The following is a 19,255-nucleotide window of genomic DNA, read 5'->3' on the forward strand; positions in this document are numbered from 1 at the left end:
GAGGGGTCTTTGCGCTGGAGTCTTGAGAACAAGTAGGCCAGTGAGAGAAGGCATTCCAGGGAGAGGAACATTGAGAGCAAATGCCCAGAGGTGTGTGCTGTTGGCGAGAAGGGTTCAGGCCAGGCGTAGTGAGTAGAGCTGAGGCTGAAAGATTGGCAGGCATGGAGGGTGCTGGGCCAAGGGGCTTGGATGTGGTTTGGGGTAATGGGGAGCCACTGGGGGATCAAAGGCTGAGGAGTGTCAAGTGTGAGGACTTCTCTGCAGGTTGCCCTGGAAACAGCCCCCACCCCCAAAAGAACTGGGGGAAGGGAGAGCCTGGTGTGCAGGGCCAGGCTCTTGCAATTAGTAACTGCTCTCGCTTCATGGAGAAAGGATGAAGATCTGTGCCAGGGCGGGGGCTGGGGGGCGGTGGGAAAGAGATGGATTATGGCAGCACTTCTCAGACTTGAATGTGGGCGTCAAGTCACCCAGGGAGCTGCAAAAATGTGGATTCTGATTCAGTAGCTCTGGGTGGGCCTGAGCTTCTGCACTTCTAACAAGCTCCCAGGTGCTGCTGGTGCTGCTGGTCCATGGGCCACACTTTGGCTAACAAGGGGTGGGAGTGCTGGAAGAGGAGGAGTGACAGTGCTCGCTCGGGGCTGAATTGCAGGGGAGGTGGGGGAGAAGGAGGATGGAGCCTGTGTCCTTTCCCCTGAGCTCTCCTCTCCCCTCCTCCCGGGAAGAAGGAGCGAGGTTTATCCCCTTGGAGTCAGATGTGGCGCGCAGACTGCAGGGTTACAGGTCTCTGACGTGAGGCCCTTGGCTGCCCACAGATGAGCTGACGGTGCCCCGGTACCGCACGGAGAAGCCCTCCAAGTCGCCCCCACCGCCCCCTCCCCGCCGGAGCTTTCCCTCTTCCCATGGCCTGACCACCACACGCACAGGAGAGGTTGTGGTCACCAGCAAGAAGGACTCAGCCTTCATCAAGGTACCACCCCCATCTTGGGCTGGGGACAAGAGGAGCTGAGTGGGGGCCATGCCTGAGATGACCTCTGGAGACTCTCTGGGGTGGCCTCTCTCAGGGGAAGTGGAAGGAAAGAAGGGGGCTGGCCAATGGTGACCACTTCTGGCTTGAGATCCCTGTGTATTTGTCCTGCTCGCAACCCAGGCCCCTGCCTATTGGGGGCCATCCTGGCAGGGGACAGAGGAAGTAGCAGATGAGGAGCTGGGGCAGGTGGGAGGTGGTCTGGAACTGATGGGGCCTAGGAGGTGAGCTGGTGCAGGAGGGGGCACAGAGCCTCGTCTTGACGGGGACCTGCACCTTGCAGAAGGCCGAGTCTGAGGAGCTGGAGGTGCAGAAGCCCCAAGTGAAGCTGCGCCGGACGGTGTCGGAGGTGGCCCGCCCAGCCTCCACGCCGCCCATCATGGCCTCTGCTATCAAGGATGAGGACGATGAGGACCGCATCATCGCAGAGCTGGAGGTGGGTCAGGGGCCCTCCTGGCCCTGAGTCATCAACCAGGCCGGCTCCCTTTTCCTGACAAGCTGACCCCAGGGCAAGGTGGCTGGACTAGGACAGGTGGATGGCCTCTCGGGCTACCTGCTGAGGCTGGCCTGTTCAGGACCCCAGCCTTCTTGCCTCAATTTCTTCTCCACTGTAAAATGGGGGAGGGGGTCTAGAGTCCCTCCTTGCAGATTTGAGTTTCTTTATTGTAGTCCCTGAGACCCTCCAGCTGCCCTGAGACCCCTGTGCTCTGAGAGCCCCATCGCTGAGTGTTCTGAGAACAGAGTACTTTAACCCGTCATACCCAAGTGCCTCGAGCCCCTGCGAGTACTTAGGTCACCCATACCAAGTGTTCTCAGCCTCCCTCCCCAAGTGGCTGGAGACCTTGGACACTCTGCCTCTAGGGGGCAGAGTGGCCAGTGGCCATGGGAAGGGTCCAAGGAGTGAGGCTGGGGTCCCAGTGCCAGCCCAGGCCACCCCTTCCCATGGTCACCAGGGCCGTGGGCCAGCACCCCCATCCTCTCTGTGCCCTCTCCTCCAAACCTGCCCCCACCTTCTGCTCCCCAGGTGTTTGAGAGAAGCTCAGTGTCTTCCCTCCCCCCCACGCCCCGCCGCCAGCCGATCCCCACCTTGCTGTCCCCCCAGGACCTGGGGCCCCCCAGGGGCTCAGCCCCGGGCCCCCCATGGAAGGTAACGGGCTGCCCCCACCTCTCACGGCGCTCTCTCTGCCTGTGCCTCCACAGCTTCCTCTCCTCACCTCTCACGCTTACTCACCTCTCCAGTCCCGCCACTGCCACAGCCACAGCCTTACCACGCAGACTCCCCCTCCCCAGCTTCAAGGACAGGTGTAACCCTCCCTTCCCTCCTGGAGACCCTGCAGCCTGGTATCTGGTGGCCCCATGGGTCTGTGTTTTCTTACAGGCTTGATTCCGAGTCTGGCCCTTGGTGGCCTGGATATTTTGTTCCAATCTGCAGCCCGAGTTTGGTCTGGCCCGAAGCCTGGGTTTTGTCTTGGTCTAAGATTAGAGTTTGGGTGTTGCTCACTACATGACTTTAGGTCCAGCTCCAAACCTGACTTTGGCCTGAACCCTTGCCTAGTCTCTGCCTGGTCCCCTTACTCTCTGCCTGTGCCAGGTGGGGGCTCCGTTTCTCCCACTGGAATCTATGCCTTTCACTGGGGGCCAGGATACGCCAGGAGGAAGGCTCACTGACGGCCTCCCTCCAGCCCATGGCCCCACCTGGTCAGGGAGCTTGGTATGGAAGAAACCCACACCCTTCCTTGGCTGCTGGTTCTCTCTCACAGTGTTGGAAAGTTCTTCCTCTCTCTAACTTCAGTCCTTGCTGCTGTCCTGCTGCACTTATTTCCTCTTTATTCTTTCTTGGGAATTTGGGGGTGGGCCTGCTCTCTGTACCCCCAGGGGACTGTGCTTGGGGGATGGTGGTCTGGGAATCTCTCCCTCTGCCCAGTCAGGATGGGGCAGGAGGGCCTCTGCTCTGAGGAGGATAGCTTCCCATGCACACACATGTCACCTGCCTTGTCTGGTTCTCCTTGGCCCACAGAGGCATCCATGCTGGCCGCCACCTGATTTCTGGGCTGGCTTGAGGCCTGGTGGCACTTTGGCTCCCTGGCTAGGGGGAGCAGACAGGCACCAGACAGGTGGACAGTGCTGTCTGCTGGGCAGAGGGGGGCACAGAGCAGTGTGGAAGGGTGCCCCCCCAGCTGGCTGTGCCCTCAACGCCTTGGCCTGCTGCGCCCAGGCCCTGCCCCTTTCTGGCCCTGGGAACCAATCCTGAAGGGGTCCAGTGGGCCAAGCCCTTCTGCTGGCCTTTTGGGCTGGCTGACCCTCTGCGTCCTGAGGTGCCATCAGGCAGTGGAGCCAGCGGGCATGGGTCACTTCTCTGCCTTCCCAGTCTGCACCCCCACCTCCAGGTAAGCAGGTGGCAGGGCTGGGCGGGCTGTCTTGGGAGGGGGCTTGGGGTCCCTGCTGGCCTCCACACATCTCCCCATGGCTCCTTTTAGTGGAAAGAGCACTGGACTTGGAGTCAGACTGCCTGGGTTCAAATCCTGGCTCTGCCACTAGCTAGCTGTGAGTAAGTGACCCTGGGTGAATCACGTGACCCCTACCCTTGACTTCCTCATCTGTAAAGTGGGGACAATAAGAGTAGTAGCCATTTTGTGGGTTGTAGTGAGGATTAAAGATGAAGACATATGTGATCCTGCCAGCACGAGACTGCTCAGAATTAGACCAGAATTCACTGGAGGTAGCTGGGGGTTTGGGGGTCTCTCTCTGTGCCCCTACCAAAGCCAGAGCTGGGGACGCTCACACAGAAGCAAACGCTCCAGCTTTGCGGAGCCTGTGTGCAGCAGAGGGCCTTGGCTGAGCCCCTCCCCTTGTGGCTGTGAAGCCCTTGGAGAAAGCTCTGAAAGCAGGGGGTGGGGGCCCAGGATCTCTGGCCTGAGATGAGGATGACAGCCCCATCATCAGAGGCCAGAGACCCACACCGGTCTCCACCCGCACAGGGCTGCCCGTCTCAGTCACTCAGTCCAACTCAACAAAGAGCTACTATTTATTGAGCACTTACCACGTGCCGGGCACTGTTCTAAGCAGACGCCCACGTGAGCTCACTTGGTTCTCTACCAGCCTCACATCACCCCATCGTACAGATGGGCACACTCGTGGGAGCACCCGTGAGACCTGCTTCCGGACTTAACACGAGTGATGAGAAGTACACACGTGTCTGTGCTTCTGGGGAAACTGCCGTCTCCTCTGGACAGTGGGAGACCATAGGGTGTGGTGGAAAGAGGCCTGACTTCTACTCTCAGCTTTGCCCCTAACTTGCTGGGTAAATTCAGTCAGGACCCTCCCCTGCCTCAGTTTCCCCATGTATGAAAAGAAGGGGCCAGGCTCATCCATGTCCAACCCCCATCCCGGCTTGGAGCGTTTTGGTTTGCATGGATCACATTCTCCCTTGTCTTTCTTCTCCCCCCCAGGCTGCCCCAGGCCCCAGGACCTTCTGTGTTCCCCGGATCATCTTGACGGAGTGTGCCCCCAACCCTCCCTCCCCACTGGAGGCCAGGCTTGAGGAACCCGGTTCCAGGACGCCCCCCACCCCACGACCTCGGACCCTGGCTGGCAGCGGGAGGGGCTGGGATGGCCTATGGGCCCCGCCAGGGATGGTGGCCGAGGCTTCCCAGCCCAGGAGCAGCTTGATGCCCAAGAAGGAAGGGGCAGCTCTCAAGGGACTGGGGATAGGGGGCTGCTGCCCAGAGGAGGGAGGAGCCGGGGTTCCCTGTCCTCAGGGACCAGCCCCCGACGGGGCTCAGGAGCCCTCCACTGTTGAGACCCACCCAGAGGAGACCCACAGTGACTCTGGACATGATGCCCAATCCTGCAGTGGCCAGCCTGCTGCTGGCCTGGGCTGCACAGTGAGGGGTGCCACCACCCAGCGGATGGACAGCCTAGAGGAAACTCTCCGGGAGCTGGAAGCCACCCTGAGCCAGATGGGCACGGCTCCTGCCACGGGCCCCCCTGGCAGCCCTCTACCCCTGCCCCCTGGTCCCCAGGTGGCTGCCTCCTCCCCTGTCCTCCCCTCCTGCCTTCATGCTCCAGTCTCTTGGTCTTCAGAGCTTGAGGGGGGAGAGGGCTCTGCAGGACCACTATGCCAGCCCCCTCCTCCCACTGGCCTCCTCTCAGCTCCTGCCACCCTCCTGGGAGCCTGGCGCCAGGGTGGAGTTTGCAGGCAGATCCTGAGGGAGGCTGGGAAGCTGGCCTACTCAGGGATCAGCCCAGCCAGCCCAGGCAGGGACCAGGGCCTCTCCCCTCTGCTCTGTATCTGTAAACCAACAAATAAAGTTCTCTCCCCCTTTTCCATCCCTGCGCTCCCCTCCCCCTCTCCTGTCTGACTCTCTCTGTCTCTTTTGTTTCTCTGCCTGCGCCTCTGGATCCTAGGGCTCCTCTGGGCCTGCGTGGTACCTGGGGTGGTTCAAGGGGCCGGACTTGTCCATCCCTAGGGAGACTTCACCCTTGTCCTCCCATTTGGAGGAAGACATGGGCCTGGTGCTGCCAGTCCTGGTCTGTCTGCCGTTATTAAGACACCCTCCATCCCCCAAATCTCAGACATGTTCTCCTGGGCCCAGGATGGTGCCCCTGGCCAGGAGTAGGAGTGCTACCAGGGACACTTGCTTTAGAAGTGGCTCCCCCAGGAGGTCACCAGCTGTCCCTGGGCTATTCAAGGAAATTACCAAAGAATTCTCACTCAGGAGCTGTTGGGAACCTGGCTGGGGGCCCCTGTCCCCTCTCCTGCAGAGGGGCCTTAAACATGGCCTCAGAGTGTGGAGGTCCAGGGAGTCCTGGACAGGGATGTGGAGCCAGGGAACGGTTTCCAGGTCTCAAAGGGCCCACCAAGGAGGTCCCAGCCCCAGAGGCTCCACTTGGTATCTAGGAGTCCTATATGATCCCATTTCCAACCCCAACTCTGTTTCTCTTCCCACAGAGTGGCGGTGGCAGCGTGCCACCCATGAAGGTGGTGACCCCGGGGGCTTCTCGGCTGAAGGCGGCTCAGGGCCAGGCAGGCAGCCCCGACAAAGGCAAGCACGGCAAGCAGAGGGCCGAGTACATGAGGATCCAGGCCCAGCAGCAGGTAGGCGTGGGCACTGCCGCCCCCCCCCCCCCCAACAATGTGCTCCCGCTGTGTGCGGGCCATCTCCTGCCCGTATTCCGGGGACCACCTTCCCTCCAGCTGCCCAGAGAAAGCCTCCCCGCCAGGACTGCCCCATTGGTCCTTCGAGCCGTCTTCTCCTTGCTCTCCCAATCCCAGTGCTCTGGGTCTGGTTTAGAACATATGTTCTCAGCGAGGCCGCTTCCATCAGGAGGCCCCTCACTCAGGGCAGAGAGAGCCCTCCCCCCACTGCTCCCGGAGGAGGGGGAGCAAGGGGACTCATGTCTCCACCAGCCCCAGTGCCTGGGCCCCTTGTCCAGCCGGCTCTGGGGTGTGGAAGGGGCCTTGATCCCCCTTAGTCTTCCTGCCTCTCCACTCCTCTCCTCTGCTTCCTTCTCTCTGCTCTCGGTCCCGCCTTCTCTTTGGGGCTCCCACTCTCAGCCTCCCTCTTAGCTCTTAGGCCATCTCCCAGCTGAGGGAGGAACCAGTTTTGCATCTGCTTTCCAGTCTCGTGTTTTGGTTTCAGTGGGTTCCCTGCTGACATTCGGGGTGAGGGGGGGAGAAGAGGGAGAGGGCCTTTGGCTCCCAGGTCGGGGGTTGGGTAGGAGTGGCCAGGCGATGCACCCTCTTTCAGATTTAGTTACTGGGCTTGGCGACAGTGTACAGAGTAGACAACCCCATCTGTGGATGTTTCTGCCCCGTGGCCCACCGTGTGGCCCAGTCAGAAGGTACAGGGTGGTCCCTGGGCCTAGATGTCGAGAGAGACCTTTCATGTATTCTTTTGTTTCGTTAATACTTCTGAGCAGCTCCTGCATGCCAGGATGGGAGTGGAGCCATGAAATGTCCAGACGCTGTGACTTGAAGAAGGTTCTAGGCTCAGAGGCAGGAAGTTAGAGATGAGTGAGTCCAGCCACCTCCTTTACAGATGAGGGGACAGCTCAGAGAAGGAAAGGGAGTTCCCAAGAGTGCACAGCAAGGTGGCATCAGAGCCAGGACTGAAACCCAGGGCTCCCAAAGCCCTTCCCACCACATGGCCCTGCAACAGCCCTGGGCACACGGGGCCTTGCCTGTCTGCTGGTTCCCTGGAGAATCCAGGGGAGATGGGCCATCCAGGCACGCCCCCCGCCCCCAACCAGGCTCTCCTCACTAGCTCCCTGCTAGCCCACTGTCTTCCTCATGGGTTCCCAGCCACACCCTGCAAATCCTACCCCCAGCTCTTTTCCCCGCCGCCACCATGGATGAATTCCCCTCGTCCTGTCCTGGCTGGTCCCTCCGTTGTGTCCAGAACAGCAGCTGACATTTATGGGGTGTTCACTTCTGCCAGACACACACATCATCTCATTTCCCACTCACCACACCACTCTGAGGAAGGTCCTCGTTATCCTCGTTTGATAGATGGGGAAACTGAGCCTTTACCCAAGGTCACACAACTGGCAAGTGGTGGAGTGGGATTCAAATCCGGACTGTCTGACCCCCTCCCCGTGCATACACTTATGCTCCGCCATCTCCCACCTGACTCCCAACTCCCACGGCTCCTCCGCAGGGTGCCCTCCCTTCTGTCCTCAGCTTGGTCGCCTCCAGGCCCTCACCTCCGTTCATTCCTCAGCCTTCCGCCTTCCCTCCAGCCTCGCCACTGGGCTTGGCTAGGTCTCCAGCGACCTCCGGGGTGCTCTCCCCACCTTTCCGCAGCACGTGCAGGGTATACCCTGCCCCCATACACCGGGGGCTGTATTCCTCGACCCTCCATTCCTTGACATCCTCTCCTTCCTTGTCAGCCCTCACCCCGGCCCTCCTGACTCCTTTCTGGGCGTTTCTCCTCTGCCTGCCTCTTCACTTGGCTGTGCCCAGGTTTCTCCTCAGCCTCTCTGCTCGTCACACCACACCCTCCTCTCCTTGGGTACCAGGCGCCATCTGTCCCTTTCCAGGTCTCTGTTCGGAGCTCAAGCCTGCCCCAACTGCTTTCCCCCCAGGAAGTGTCACCCACCCCCAGGCATCCGCCCACGCTTGGGGCGTCTCCGAGCTCCACCTTCTCCGTCACCTCCTACAGACGCAGAACTCTTCTCTTCCCACACTCCTGCCACTGCTCTGGCTCTCTGGCACTTCCATTTTTCTAGTAGCTTTTCTTTGAAAAAGCATCTTCTTTCTAATAAAGTAATACGTGTTCCTTGTGAAAAATTTTTAAAGTAAAGAAAAGTTATAAAGAAGCAGGGAAAAAAATCATCTTATGCCTCGCTACCTAAATGCATGCTTTTCTGAGGTCCCCTGTGACTTCTGTTGCCTCTAACCTGTTTCCCAGGCCTGCGGGGTGCAGAGGGAGTTGGTAACATGCAGATTTGATTCTGTCACTCCCCCTGCCTAAAACCTGTGCCCACCAGCCCCTGCCGGGTAAGAAGCTCGAAAGTCCTTCACATGCTGCCCAGAGCGCTTCATGAGCCGCCTCGGGTCCCTCCGCCCAGCTCTCCCGGCGCCCTCCATCCCACACCCTCAATTTGCTCCAGCCACCCTGGGTCACCTGGCCCTCCGTCCTCTGGGCCGGGGACACCTCTCCATACCAACTCAGTCTGTGACCTTGGTCGAAGTCCTCTGCCTCATGCAGGCTCTTTCCTCATCTGTGCAGTGCGTTCTGAGGTCATATAATGCCAGATACGGGAACGAGCTTTGAAAGCCACAGAGGGAAGGAGTCACCATTGTGCTTGGTGGCACTGTACACTTGTTAGGGACAGGGCTAGGCAGAGGCCTCCCCTCATCATGAGGTTCTAAAATGCGGAGCTCGAAGCTGCCTTTGACAATGATGAGGGGGAGAGGAAGAGAAGTGCCAGGATCAGAGACACAGAAATTGGGGGGCGGAGGGGAGTCCGAGTTGGGGGTGCAACAGTGCAGGCACTACAGAGAAATCAGAGGACGTGATTGAGAGAAAGCTCGTGGATGTTGTGCTCAAGATCCAGGGGTGGGATGGGAGCCAGATTCCTGGGGTGCAAGGATCAAGGGCTTGGCGCAGACGTGAAGCCGTGGACACCCCACTGGGGCTAAGAAATCTGGTGAACACCCAGCATATCTCCTCAGACGGCTGAAGCGAAGAGACTGTAATGAAGGTGCCGCCCCAGAGGGTTGAGGGAACAAACAAGGGGTGTTGAGGCACCGAGGGACTAGTGAGAGCAGGCAGCTGTGACCTCCCTGGGGAGAGGGGCAAGGATCGCAGTGCTTAGGGAGGCCAGTGAGAGCTAGCCGGCAGGAGCTGTGGTTACAGCGGCATGGCTGCTACCTGTGACAGGGCGCCGAGGGGGCAGGGGGTAGGGAAGAAACTTTACCCCCACCACCCCCCATTTCACTCTGCCCTAATCCCTTTGGCCAAACCCAACTGGAAGGCAGTCGGCACAGGCGTGGCAGGGCTCGGCCAGCCAGGGCACAGAGCAGGGCAGAAATTGCGTCTGGGCAGTGGAGAGGCAAATGGGAAACAGCTGGCACACCTTTTAGGTACCAAGTTTATGTATCTTATTTAATCCTCATAACAACTTTATATCTTAAACTTTATGTGCTTGATTAAGCTCTTGTCACTGCTCCATCCTCATGGTACCTAGAACAGTGCATGGCATACACAGGCGCTCAGTAAATATTTGTTGGGTGGGTGACTGAAGGGGTGAATTTGCCACGGATCAGGCCCAATCCAGATGGAAATAGACAAAACAGACTTGAAATGTTAAAATAACAACGATATGGTAATAACAATAATATCCGCCATCTATTGTATGTGTCCTGAGTGTGGCACTGAGCCCCGTGCTCTGTGTACGTCATCTCATGTGAAACCAATGTCCCTGGCTTGCAGGTGAGGACGTGAAGGCCCAGGGAGATAACCTGCGCAGGGTCATGCAGTTAGGCTAGGACTTAACCCCAGGTCTGCCTGACATAGATTCTGCTGTCTTAATGCTGGACTCTACTGCTTTACAGGGATCGTGACCTCGTGGGTGTCACCAAGCCTTGGTGAGATGGCACATGTGACAGGAATACTGTTGACAAGAGCGTTAGGGGAGCACCTGTGGGCCTCACATGTGTCAGTTGGAATGCTTTTAGCTGCAAATAGTGGAAACTAATTCAGAATGGCTCGAACAATAAGGAAAGGTAGCTTCTAACAAAACAAGAACTCTGGAAGCAGGGGCAATCCGTGGCTCGAGGCCGTCAGGATCTGTGTTCCTTCCAGATTTTGGTCCTGTTGGCCCTCATCCTGGCCCCCTCAGCCTCCCACAATGGCTGCCTTCATTCCAGGGGTCCTAGGCACACAGATCTTTTTAGGAGCAGGAGAACCTTTCCAGAAGTCCCCATCTGACCTCCCCCTTCTTCTCATTGCCCATTCCTAAATCAGTCACTGGCAAGGAGAAGGACATTACTAAATTACCATAGATTTATCAGGACCCACCCACCCCGGGCTGGGGGAAAGCCGTGCCTCTCCTGACAGCCCGGTGCCTGATTCGGGCAAGTAGCAAGGAGGACTGGCGTGCGGGCAGGGGGAGGTGGCACCAGCAGGATCTGCCACTTCAAGATGACCTACACTTATATGGAAATCTGTGCGTCATAGCATGGAGGGACAGGTCAGCATGCTCGGGGCATAGGGCGGTGCTAGACTCTGACCCACAGGAAGCAGAGGGGTCAGAGCTCAGCCGTCTGGGCCTGGCTAATGGTTCCAGTCTCCTCGGCTGGAAGCTGAAGGTTTCTGCCTTGCCACAAATGTGACAAAGCACTGCTTCTCTGGACATAATTGGGAGCAACAGGGCAGGACTGGCTGGTGAAATGGAAGTGACAGGAAATTTCAGAGACAGCAGCTGTGTCACGCGAGAACTCTGAGCAGCACAGGACAGGGCCCAGTTGGACGTGCTCCCTCAGCTTCAGGAAAGTGGATTTTGGATGCTGCTGCAGCCAGTCTCCTGGGAGGAAAGACGACCTGAGACGACTGTGCAAAACCGGTGCTCACAGAGCGACGGAAGAGGTCGCCGTGAAGCGGGGGTGGGGGGCGTCCACGTCGGCCGGTGGACGCTGCCACACACTGGCGTTTAAAGGCCTTCCGCGGGCTGTGGGAGAAGGAGGACATGGCCTGGGTGAGGATGTGTCACCTGAGTGAATACAGGAGTCAGGTGGTGGCACAAGCGTGAAGGCAGGGGGTCCAAAGACCAAAGCTCAGAATAGACTGGGGCTCCTGACAAATGCTAAAGGGAAGGAACAGAAAAAGCTTTTAACTAGAAAGATGGGTTGAGAACAAAGAGGACAGCCAGGAGGGAGTCAGTGCTGGCTTGGGACCCTGTGAGATGCGAAGAGACACGGGGAGAAAGCAGATGCGCTCCCCTCCCACCAGCTTTGGGAGAAAGAACTCTAAATGGGCAGTGGGGGAGGGGCCTAGAGCCCAAGGGAGTGAAGGAGAGAGCTCTCGGTTGCCTTTGAATGAGTCTTCTCCAGGTCCAAGTACCAGGACCCCGCAAACAGGGGCCGTGGCGCTTGGCAGAGGACTGGGTGGATGCAGAGATCCTGTGGCTGCGGCCCTGGCCCCTCTGTGAGTAAGGAATGAGCAGCCACAGTAAAGAGGAGAGAGGTTAGAAGACCCAGACGGGTCTCTGGCCTTAATTCTCATTAAGGGGAAAGTGTGGACACAAAGCCAGTGAATCCCTCTTGGGAGAAGGGGCGTGGTGCTCTCCAGCTGCAAGGGCGGGGTCACTGTCAGCCAGTCAGGCTGCAAGCCATCCCCTCAGGTCAGTGGAGTGACCTCCCCAGACCTAACCTGCACGAGGTCTCTGGCCATGTGCCCCAGCACTGTCTGCAGCCCTCTTCCTATCTTTTTCTATCAAGGCAATTCACTTATCACACTAGTAGCCAAGCAAGGCCAGGAGGGACAGTGACTGCAGCGACAGGGAGAACACCCCGTCTGTGTAGCCCTAACCCAGTGGACCTCAGAGTTAAGTGTGCAGCGGGATCACTGGGGGCGCCTGCCTAACGTGTGGATTCCAGAGTCCACACCAGAGATGGACTCTGGAGTGGGGCCTGGAAATCTGCATTTGTGACCTGTCATCAATGGCTTTGGAACCATACAAACCTCCCGGACCAGTACAGAGGCAGGGAGTCTGCTGGAGGTGGAGAGGGGCATGGCTCTAACTATGAGAACTGACCCGTGAGTGCAGGACGTGTCGTGAGGGAGTGACTTCCCGGTACCCGGAGGCCCAGCTCAAAGCAGGAGGAACACTTGTAGGGCATGCGGTGGGCTTCCTGCCTTGAGTGGGAGGTTGGATGCAGTGGTCCCTTTTCCTCCAGCTTCCAGGGGATGGGGGGTATGGGGGGTTCTTAAGAGAAGTGCTCCCTCGAGAGAACAAGCTCACGCCTCAGTTGCTACCACAAGACCTTCAGCTGAGAATCAGCCCCCTGCTGAGGTCAGGAGGGGCCCTGGCTGGGTGGCTGACCGGTTGGGACTGAGAGCTGGGCTGCTCCCCTCTCGCCTCCCTGCACCCCCGTGGTAGCTAACATTTCACTTCCTCCTCGCCTCCCCGGCCCTCTGCCCACTCCCCTTCTCCCTGGCTGCCCTCCTGGACGGGGTCTCCCTTGTGCTTCTCTGCTCTCTCTCTTCTACCTTTTCTCTTTCCTCTCAGTAACCGTGGACTTACCCTCCCACCCTGGTTCCCGGGCCCTCTGGTCCACCCGTGTGTCCCCCCTTCCTGCCCCTGCTGTGGCGCCCTCCTCCACTGTCTCAGGGGACCACTCTCTCCAGATGCCCCTCTGATTTCTTCCTTTTGCAGTGAATTTTCTCTTGGATTTGTGGAGGTTTTTCATTTTTTTAAGACTTCAGCTGGCGGCCAGGATGTGGCTCTCCCTTCCTCTCTCTGACCCCTGACCCCTGTTTTTCTTCCAGGCCACTAAACCATCTAAAGAGATGAGTGGGTCGAATGAGACCTCGAGCCCAGTCTCAGAAAAGCCCTCAGCTTCCAGAACCTCTATCCCCGTATTGACTTCCTTTGGGGCGAGGAATTCTTCCATCTCCTTCTAGAAGCCCCCTCACACCCCCACCCCAGCCTGTCCCGGTCCCTTACCCCTGCCATTTCTCTTCCTGCTCTTCCCTTCATCTCCACACTACCCCCATCCCATTCTCTAGACCCTCCAAAGGGTCTGCCAAAGTGTGGCCCTCCTCAGCTCTCTATACCCATGACCTGTTGGTGTTTTTGGTTTTTTTAAACGATTCACTTTTAATTATCTTTTTTTAAAAAGCAAAATAGTAAAACTAAAAACCAAAACACACCACCTTCCCTTGATTTCCTGTTCCCAAATGGCCCAATTCCTGTCATCGTCCCTCCGTTTTCTCTTTCCTGGCTCTTACCCCGAGTCCACGCTGAAGCTCCTGCATCCTGCCCATCCTTCCTGCCTCCCCCCGAACTTTCCAAGAGCGCTCCAAGCAAACTCTGAGCCACGGAGACTTGGAGCAGCGAGACACCTCCCTCTCCCTTTCCTCGGAAACCTTCCTGGAGGAAAACCTGGACATTGGACCAACCCCAGTATCAGGCTGGAAAATGGGACGCAGGGAGCCTCCGGCGCTGGAGGCACCCCACCAGTCCGACCTCAGGACGTGACTGAACTCTGCTCCTCCACAGCCCTGGTGGGCCTGGGGTCCCGCTGGATGGGCCGGAGAGGGAGGCCAGAGTTTGAGGGGCCTCGGGGTGGGTGTGAGGCCGTTGAATCTGTGTGTCCTCAGAGAGGAGCTGGCTGCCTGGGCCGCCCTTCTGTGGGGAGGAGCCGCCGGCCTGTGCTGAGCGGTGGGAGCACCCTTTGGACTTGTTGGTTGTGGACGGTGGGTTGAGCAGACAGCCTGACACTGGGGACCCTGCCTTGGGAGAGGGCAGCCCCGAGGAGGGGTATTTGGTACTTTTAGTTTCCTAATTTAGCACTTTAAATAACATTAACTTATTTAAGGGGGTAGGGTGGGCAGGAATGAAGGGCCTAGCAAATTAGATTTTGAGGCCTGGAGGGTGGGAAGGGTCTGGTTGTGAGGGAAATGGGGGGAGTAGAGAGGGTGTTGACGGGGGGCGGTGAGGACAGCTCGAACCCCACGGGTGGGGTGACTTGACCTTCAACCATCCTCTTTGAGATTTGAGGGTTTTCAGGGAAGGGGTGAGACATGGTTTTAAATGGGGAGCCCGTGACCGCTGGTGAGATCCTTGAGGGTCCCTGAGGCCTGACCAGCCAGCCAGTGTCCCCGACTCGTGGACGCCTGCCCCGCAAAGGCTGTGGGCACAGGCTTCTGGCCAGGTCCTGAATGGGGGAGGGAGGGGCCAATTTTGGTTCTCGGCCGACCTCCCAGAGGGCACAGGGAGGGGCCGGCAGGGAGATTATGTGGTTGGGGTTGAGGAGGATGGAGTAGGGGTCCCCAGGGAGCACGATTCCTATTTGGAGCACAAAGTGGGGTCAGCACAGGGGAGGGGGCCTGGGATCAGTCTCCCCGAGTAAGCACAGAGAGAAGGAGCCATTGAAAGGACGCAGCCTCCTAGACCCTGGGGCCGGGGGGACGGTGTGGGGACGGTGGGCGCCGGGGGGAGAGCCGGGGAGCTGTTGGGAGGGGGGGGCCTGGGTTGTGTTTCTTCATTTCTTTCTTTTTCTTTGTTTTGTTTTTGTTGGCTCATCCTTGTTTTCTAGCTTTGGATCATTTTTGTACAAAGGCAAGCAAGCCTTTTTGAAAAATAACAAAAGAAGAGGAAAAAAAAATCCCTCCTGAAAAAAAACCCTGGAAAATAGAAAAAAAAAAAAAGGACCTCATAAATGATGCAATTACTTTTAATTGCAGGCAACTCTTTACATTTAAGTGAAGTGTCTTAACATTTTATATTGTTTTAAAAATATATTTACATATTATATATATATAATATACGTAATATAAATATATATAAATATTTAAAAAAGAAAAAAAAAAGAAACCACGGCACTCTCTCCCTGGCCGCTGTTCTGGCGGGGGAGGGGGGCTGAGGATGGGCACACCGGCCTGGCTTCTGTGGTCCAGTGAAACGGTTGGTTGATTTGGCTGTACAGAGACCCTCTGACTTGGGAGGGGAGGGGAGTGGTGCCCCCTCCTCCCTCCACTCCATTACTCTCTGCTTGCTAGTTTTCTCCCCCCCACCTCCCACCCTCAGCCCCGTGACCTGAATGTGTGCCCCACTGTCACTGTCCTGAGTTGAATGTCCCTTTGTGGGGGGAGGAGGAGGTGTGTGGGGTGTCCATCCACGAGGGGGCAGATGGAGGGAGCCCTGTGCCCCGCCCACCCCCTCACGTGGAGCCCAGTGGGATTTGCATCTTTCTGTCACCTTGGTTCCTGCACATTTACGGGCTGAGAGGTATTGGCATGGAGTTGTGCACAGCCTGTGTGTGTGTGTGTATGTGTGTGTGTGTGTACACCAGCGCAAGCCCCCTTACCCAAGTCCACTTACCGGCGTGTGGAGGAAGCATGTGCATGCACAGGTGTGACCTACCGCACGTGTGTGCAGGGAGGCATGTGCACATAGGTGCATGTAACCTGCTTGGGCATCAGCACGTGCCCACCTGCACGTTGGTGTGGAGGAGCTTTGCGGGTGAGAACACATGTAATGTGTGTGTGCAGACGTGCGTAGCTGCGAGAGACTCGTGTGTGTGGACAGAGGGGTGTACGTGGAGGTGCACGTGACCTGTGTGTGTGGGTGTGTGTGTGCACGTGTGTGTGGACCCGGGCGTGTGGGAGTGCCTGTGTGTGTGTTCCATCGTCCCTGCACCGCTCGCTCTGGCTCCCCTCCCAAGCCCCCATCCCCATGGTCCTCTCAAAGCCTGCAGCACGTCAGTGCCCCCCCAGCTGCATGCGCCTCGATGCTCTGTCCATCAGTGTGTGCTTGACCAAGAGAAAACTAAGATGTTGGGGGGACCCCTGTACCTGGTCCCCCTGGCCCCCATCCACTGTGCTGTGTTACTCGCATGGGGGGTTTCTCTCCCGCCCCTTCCACAATATGCTGTTTCCCCAGGAGCCTCAGGCCTGAGGCTCTGAGAGGGGTCCCAGGTGGGGCCCCCTGAGGCTCACCCCCACTCCGCACCCCACCCTGTCCACCCCGTAGGGCCCGTGTTGGTGTAGCAGTGATGGCTTCTGTGGATATTCTGTGACCTCTGTCAGTGTAACTTGACAATTTCAAATGGAAAAGGGTTGCTGTGTTTTCTCTGTCTCTCTTTTTTAATGTCCTTTTTCTTCTCCCCACCTCCCTGCTCTCTTTTGTTTTTGGTTTTTCTAGCCGAGTGTTTGGGGCTTAAATAAAACTTGTTTCTTTTTCCTCTCCTGGATCTCCTTCCTCTAGGCTGCTGTCTCGTTATTTCTCACCCTCACCCTGGAAGGTGCCGGGCGGGATGGGGCGGAGGGGAGGAAACTCCTGGCGGCCAACTGCCCCACAACTTAGCAGGCAGGGCGTGAAGGAGGAGGGCAGAAACGGGCCGTGGCGCTGCAGCTGCCCCCTAGGGCCCGTGAGAACCACCATCAAGCTGGAGAGGAACGCCACGGACTCTCATGGGGTACCAGCTCTTGGCAGGCACTTTGCTACCACCCGTGAGGGATCTACTGCCATCACCTACATCTGCGAGTGACAAAGCCAGAGGCTCAGGTGTCTTGCCCAGAGTCTTACGACTAGTAAGATGCAGAGTCCGGATTTGAATCCATCTCTGCCTGATGCCAAAGCCAATGCTTTCCCCCCGGACCCAAGTGGAGTCTGATTACCTCCAGCAGTCTCCTGGGTTGGCTCTTGGCCGCTCGCTCTGTGGGTGGAATGACCCTTCATGTGTCTGCCAGTCCTTCAAGAACAGCAGCTTTCAAACTTTTTTTTAAAACTGTAACTCACAGTAAGAAATACATTTTACATCTCAACGATTTAGACACACACGCAAACACCCATATATTTAGTGACACAGCCCTTCCTATATACAACGCGCTGTGATACTTTCTGTTAAATTCTAAACATTTTGGTGACAGCGCGCTGAATTATTTCATGACCCTCTAATGGGTCAAAACCCACGGTTTGAAAAATCCTTTTCTGAAGGTCTAGTTTCAGCCCCAAACATGCTGCATTTCCACTTTCTCTTCAAAGGCCTGCTGGCCCCTTTTACCCCATGGGCTCCTCTGAAGTTGGAGGACCCCTGAGAGGAGATTTACACTTGATTCTGGTTGGGTGGGGACTCTGGACCCTGACTCCGTAGCCAGCAAGCTGCTCAAAGCCTTCCAGGTTACCACATCGGAGTCCAGCCTGCCCACCGTTGAGTGGGCCAGACGTCCTGATCGGGTTTTTCAGGTTTTCCTGATATTCTGAGGGCTGTACCACTGTTCCAGCATGTTCTAAGGGTCCTTGAGGCTGCCCTCCTCGGCATGCTCTCGCTTGGCCGAGGCTTGGGGTGTTATTGGGTCTCCTCTGCCTCCCCCGCAAACACCATCCCTTCTATCCCATGACGTAATGACAGCGTTCCGGAGCCACACTCTTCCAGGCCTCACCAGAACCCCATTCTCACGTCCTCCACCTAAATCCAGTAGCCTCTTTGGAGACCGAGGTTGAGGATCAGCTCGCTGGCTGCAGGGACTGCCCACTCCATGGGTCACCCACCTGCCAAGCAGCCCTTCAGACTCAGCCAGCCAGACCTCATCCCTTATGTCCTTTTTAAATGTCAGCAGATCTTGCCTTCCCTCGCCCATCTTGTTCCCAGAAAGCTGGGAGAGTAGCCAAAACCCCCTCATCTCTCATAATCACCCCATTCACTGACAGTTCATGATCAAGTAACAAATGGGACCATCAACCGCGTGCCAGGAACTATGCCAGGCGCTCATCCATCCTTCCAAGGCCTCTGGAATGCCTGCTCCTTGCCAGGCACTGCCCATCTCCTGCCCGCACCTATGGCTCGGCATCTCAGAGAGGAGCCAGCCAAGACACAAGACTGCAATACCCGGGCAAAGCGGTGACAGACAGCGTGTAGTGCCACAGGGCAGCAGGCCTGCAAGGGTTGTGGCAGTGAGTAAGGGGGACCACCTCAGAGAGGGTGACCCGGCCCTGAGGCCACATTTGAGTGGAAACCTTCAGAATGACGAGTGGCTATGTGGAAGCTGGTGGCTGAGTGTCTCAGGCAGAAGGCCCTGAGGTGGGAAGTAATCTGTGAGTTCCAGAAAATGAATGAAACCCCAGCGGAGTGAGGAGGGGAAAAGGGGCATGCCATGAGGCTGGAGCGGTGGGCAGAAGCCCCATCAGAGGTCTTGTGGGACGTGGTAAGGAAGGTGGATTTCCTCTCGGAGCCGTGGAGAACAACTGGAGGGTTTTAAGTAAGAAAGTGACATGACCTGACACTATTTCTGACGGTACCTCTGGCTGCGTCGTGGAGAAGAGACGGGATGGGCAGGAGCGAGCGCAGAGCCATCATTTAGGGGCAGGTACAAACAGCGGCTGCCTGGACTCACTCAACGCTCACAATCCTATGGCTGAGGGATGGGAAACTGAGTCACAGATGCTTTGTAGCTATGAAGTGATGGAGCTGGAATCCAAACCCAGGACTTATCCCTCCCAACAGCCACACTTTCTTGATGCTTTATCATACTCATTACTACCATTTATGAAGTGTTCCTTTAGTCCTCATGACGTGGGCTGAAGGTACTATTACCTCCATTTGACTGATGCAAAGGCTGACTGAGCAAAGCAAGGATGTGATGGACGTCAGGCTGGCCTCAGAGTCGGATCCTAACTGACAGGAGAAATGGACTGCTTTACACATAGAAACCTGGGGAAGCCATCATCTCTCTTCACTCTCTGCACATCTCCTCTGAGTGCCCTGGGCATTTTCTTCTTCTTTGTTCTCTGAGTGGCTTAAGCGATCCCAGAGCTCACAGGGTGACTGAACACAATTCACAGTGCTGGAGCCTTGGGCCTGTGGCCACCGTGCCCATTAGCTGACGACAGGCTCCCTTGACACTCTGCTGCTGACTGATTGACACCACTCCTAACAACACCTGGCAGGAAGCTCCGTCCCATAGCTCTGCTCACCATCCCAGAAATTTCACCCGAAATCCCCAGGCTCTGCTGTAGCTCAGGCCACTATCATGGTCCTTCTTCCTGCCCAGGTCAGAA

At 57.2% G+C, this 19,255-nt stretch overlaps 1 protein-coding gene across 8 annotated transcripts in view; it reads left to right on the forward strand.

The window, feature by feature from the left end:
• SRCIN1 (SRC kinase signaling inhibitor 1) overlaps positions 1-16,456 on the forward strand; it is a 68,962-nt gene extending 52,506 nt beyond the window's left edge. For 6 of the 8 annotated variants that reach the window (XM_070562192.1, XM_070562191.1, XM_070562188.1 and 3 more), the window contains 4 exons: positions 813-967; positions 1,308-1,460; positions 5,976-6,122; positions 13,021-16,456. In XM_070562192.1, the coding sequence (XP_070418293.1) occupies positions 813-967; positions 1,308-1,460; positions 5,976-6,122; positions 13,021-13,155 (590 nt within the window). In that variant the 3' untranslated portion in view covers positions 13,156-16,456. The other 2 variants (XM_070562186.1, XM_070562187.1) reach the window with 1 other exon arrangement.
• The last annotated feature ends 2,799 nt before the right edge of the window (positions 16,457-19,255 follow it).

This window comes from Equus przewalskii, chromosome 10, assembly GCF_037783145.1.
Source record: "Equus przewalskii isolate Varuska chromosome 10, EquPr2, whole genome shotgun sequence".
NCBI lineage: Eukaryota > Metazoa > Chordata > Mammalia > Perissodactyla > Equidae > Equus > Equus przewalskii.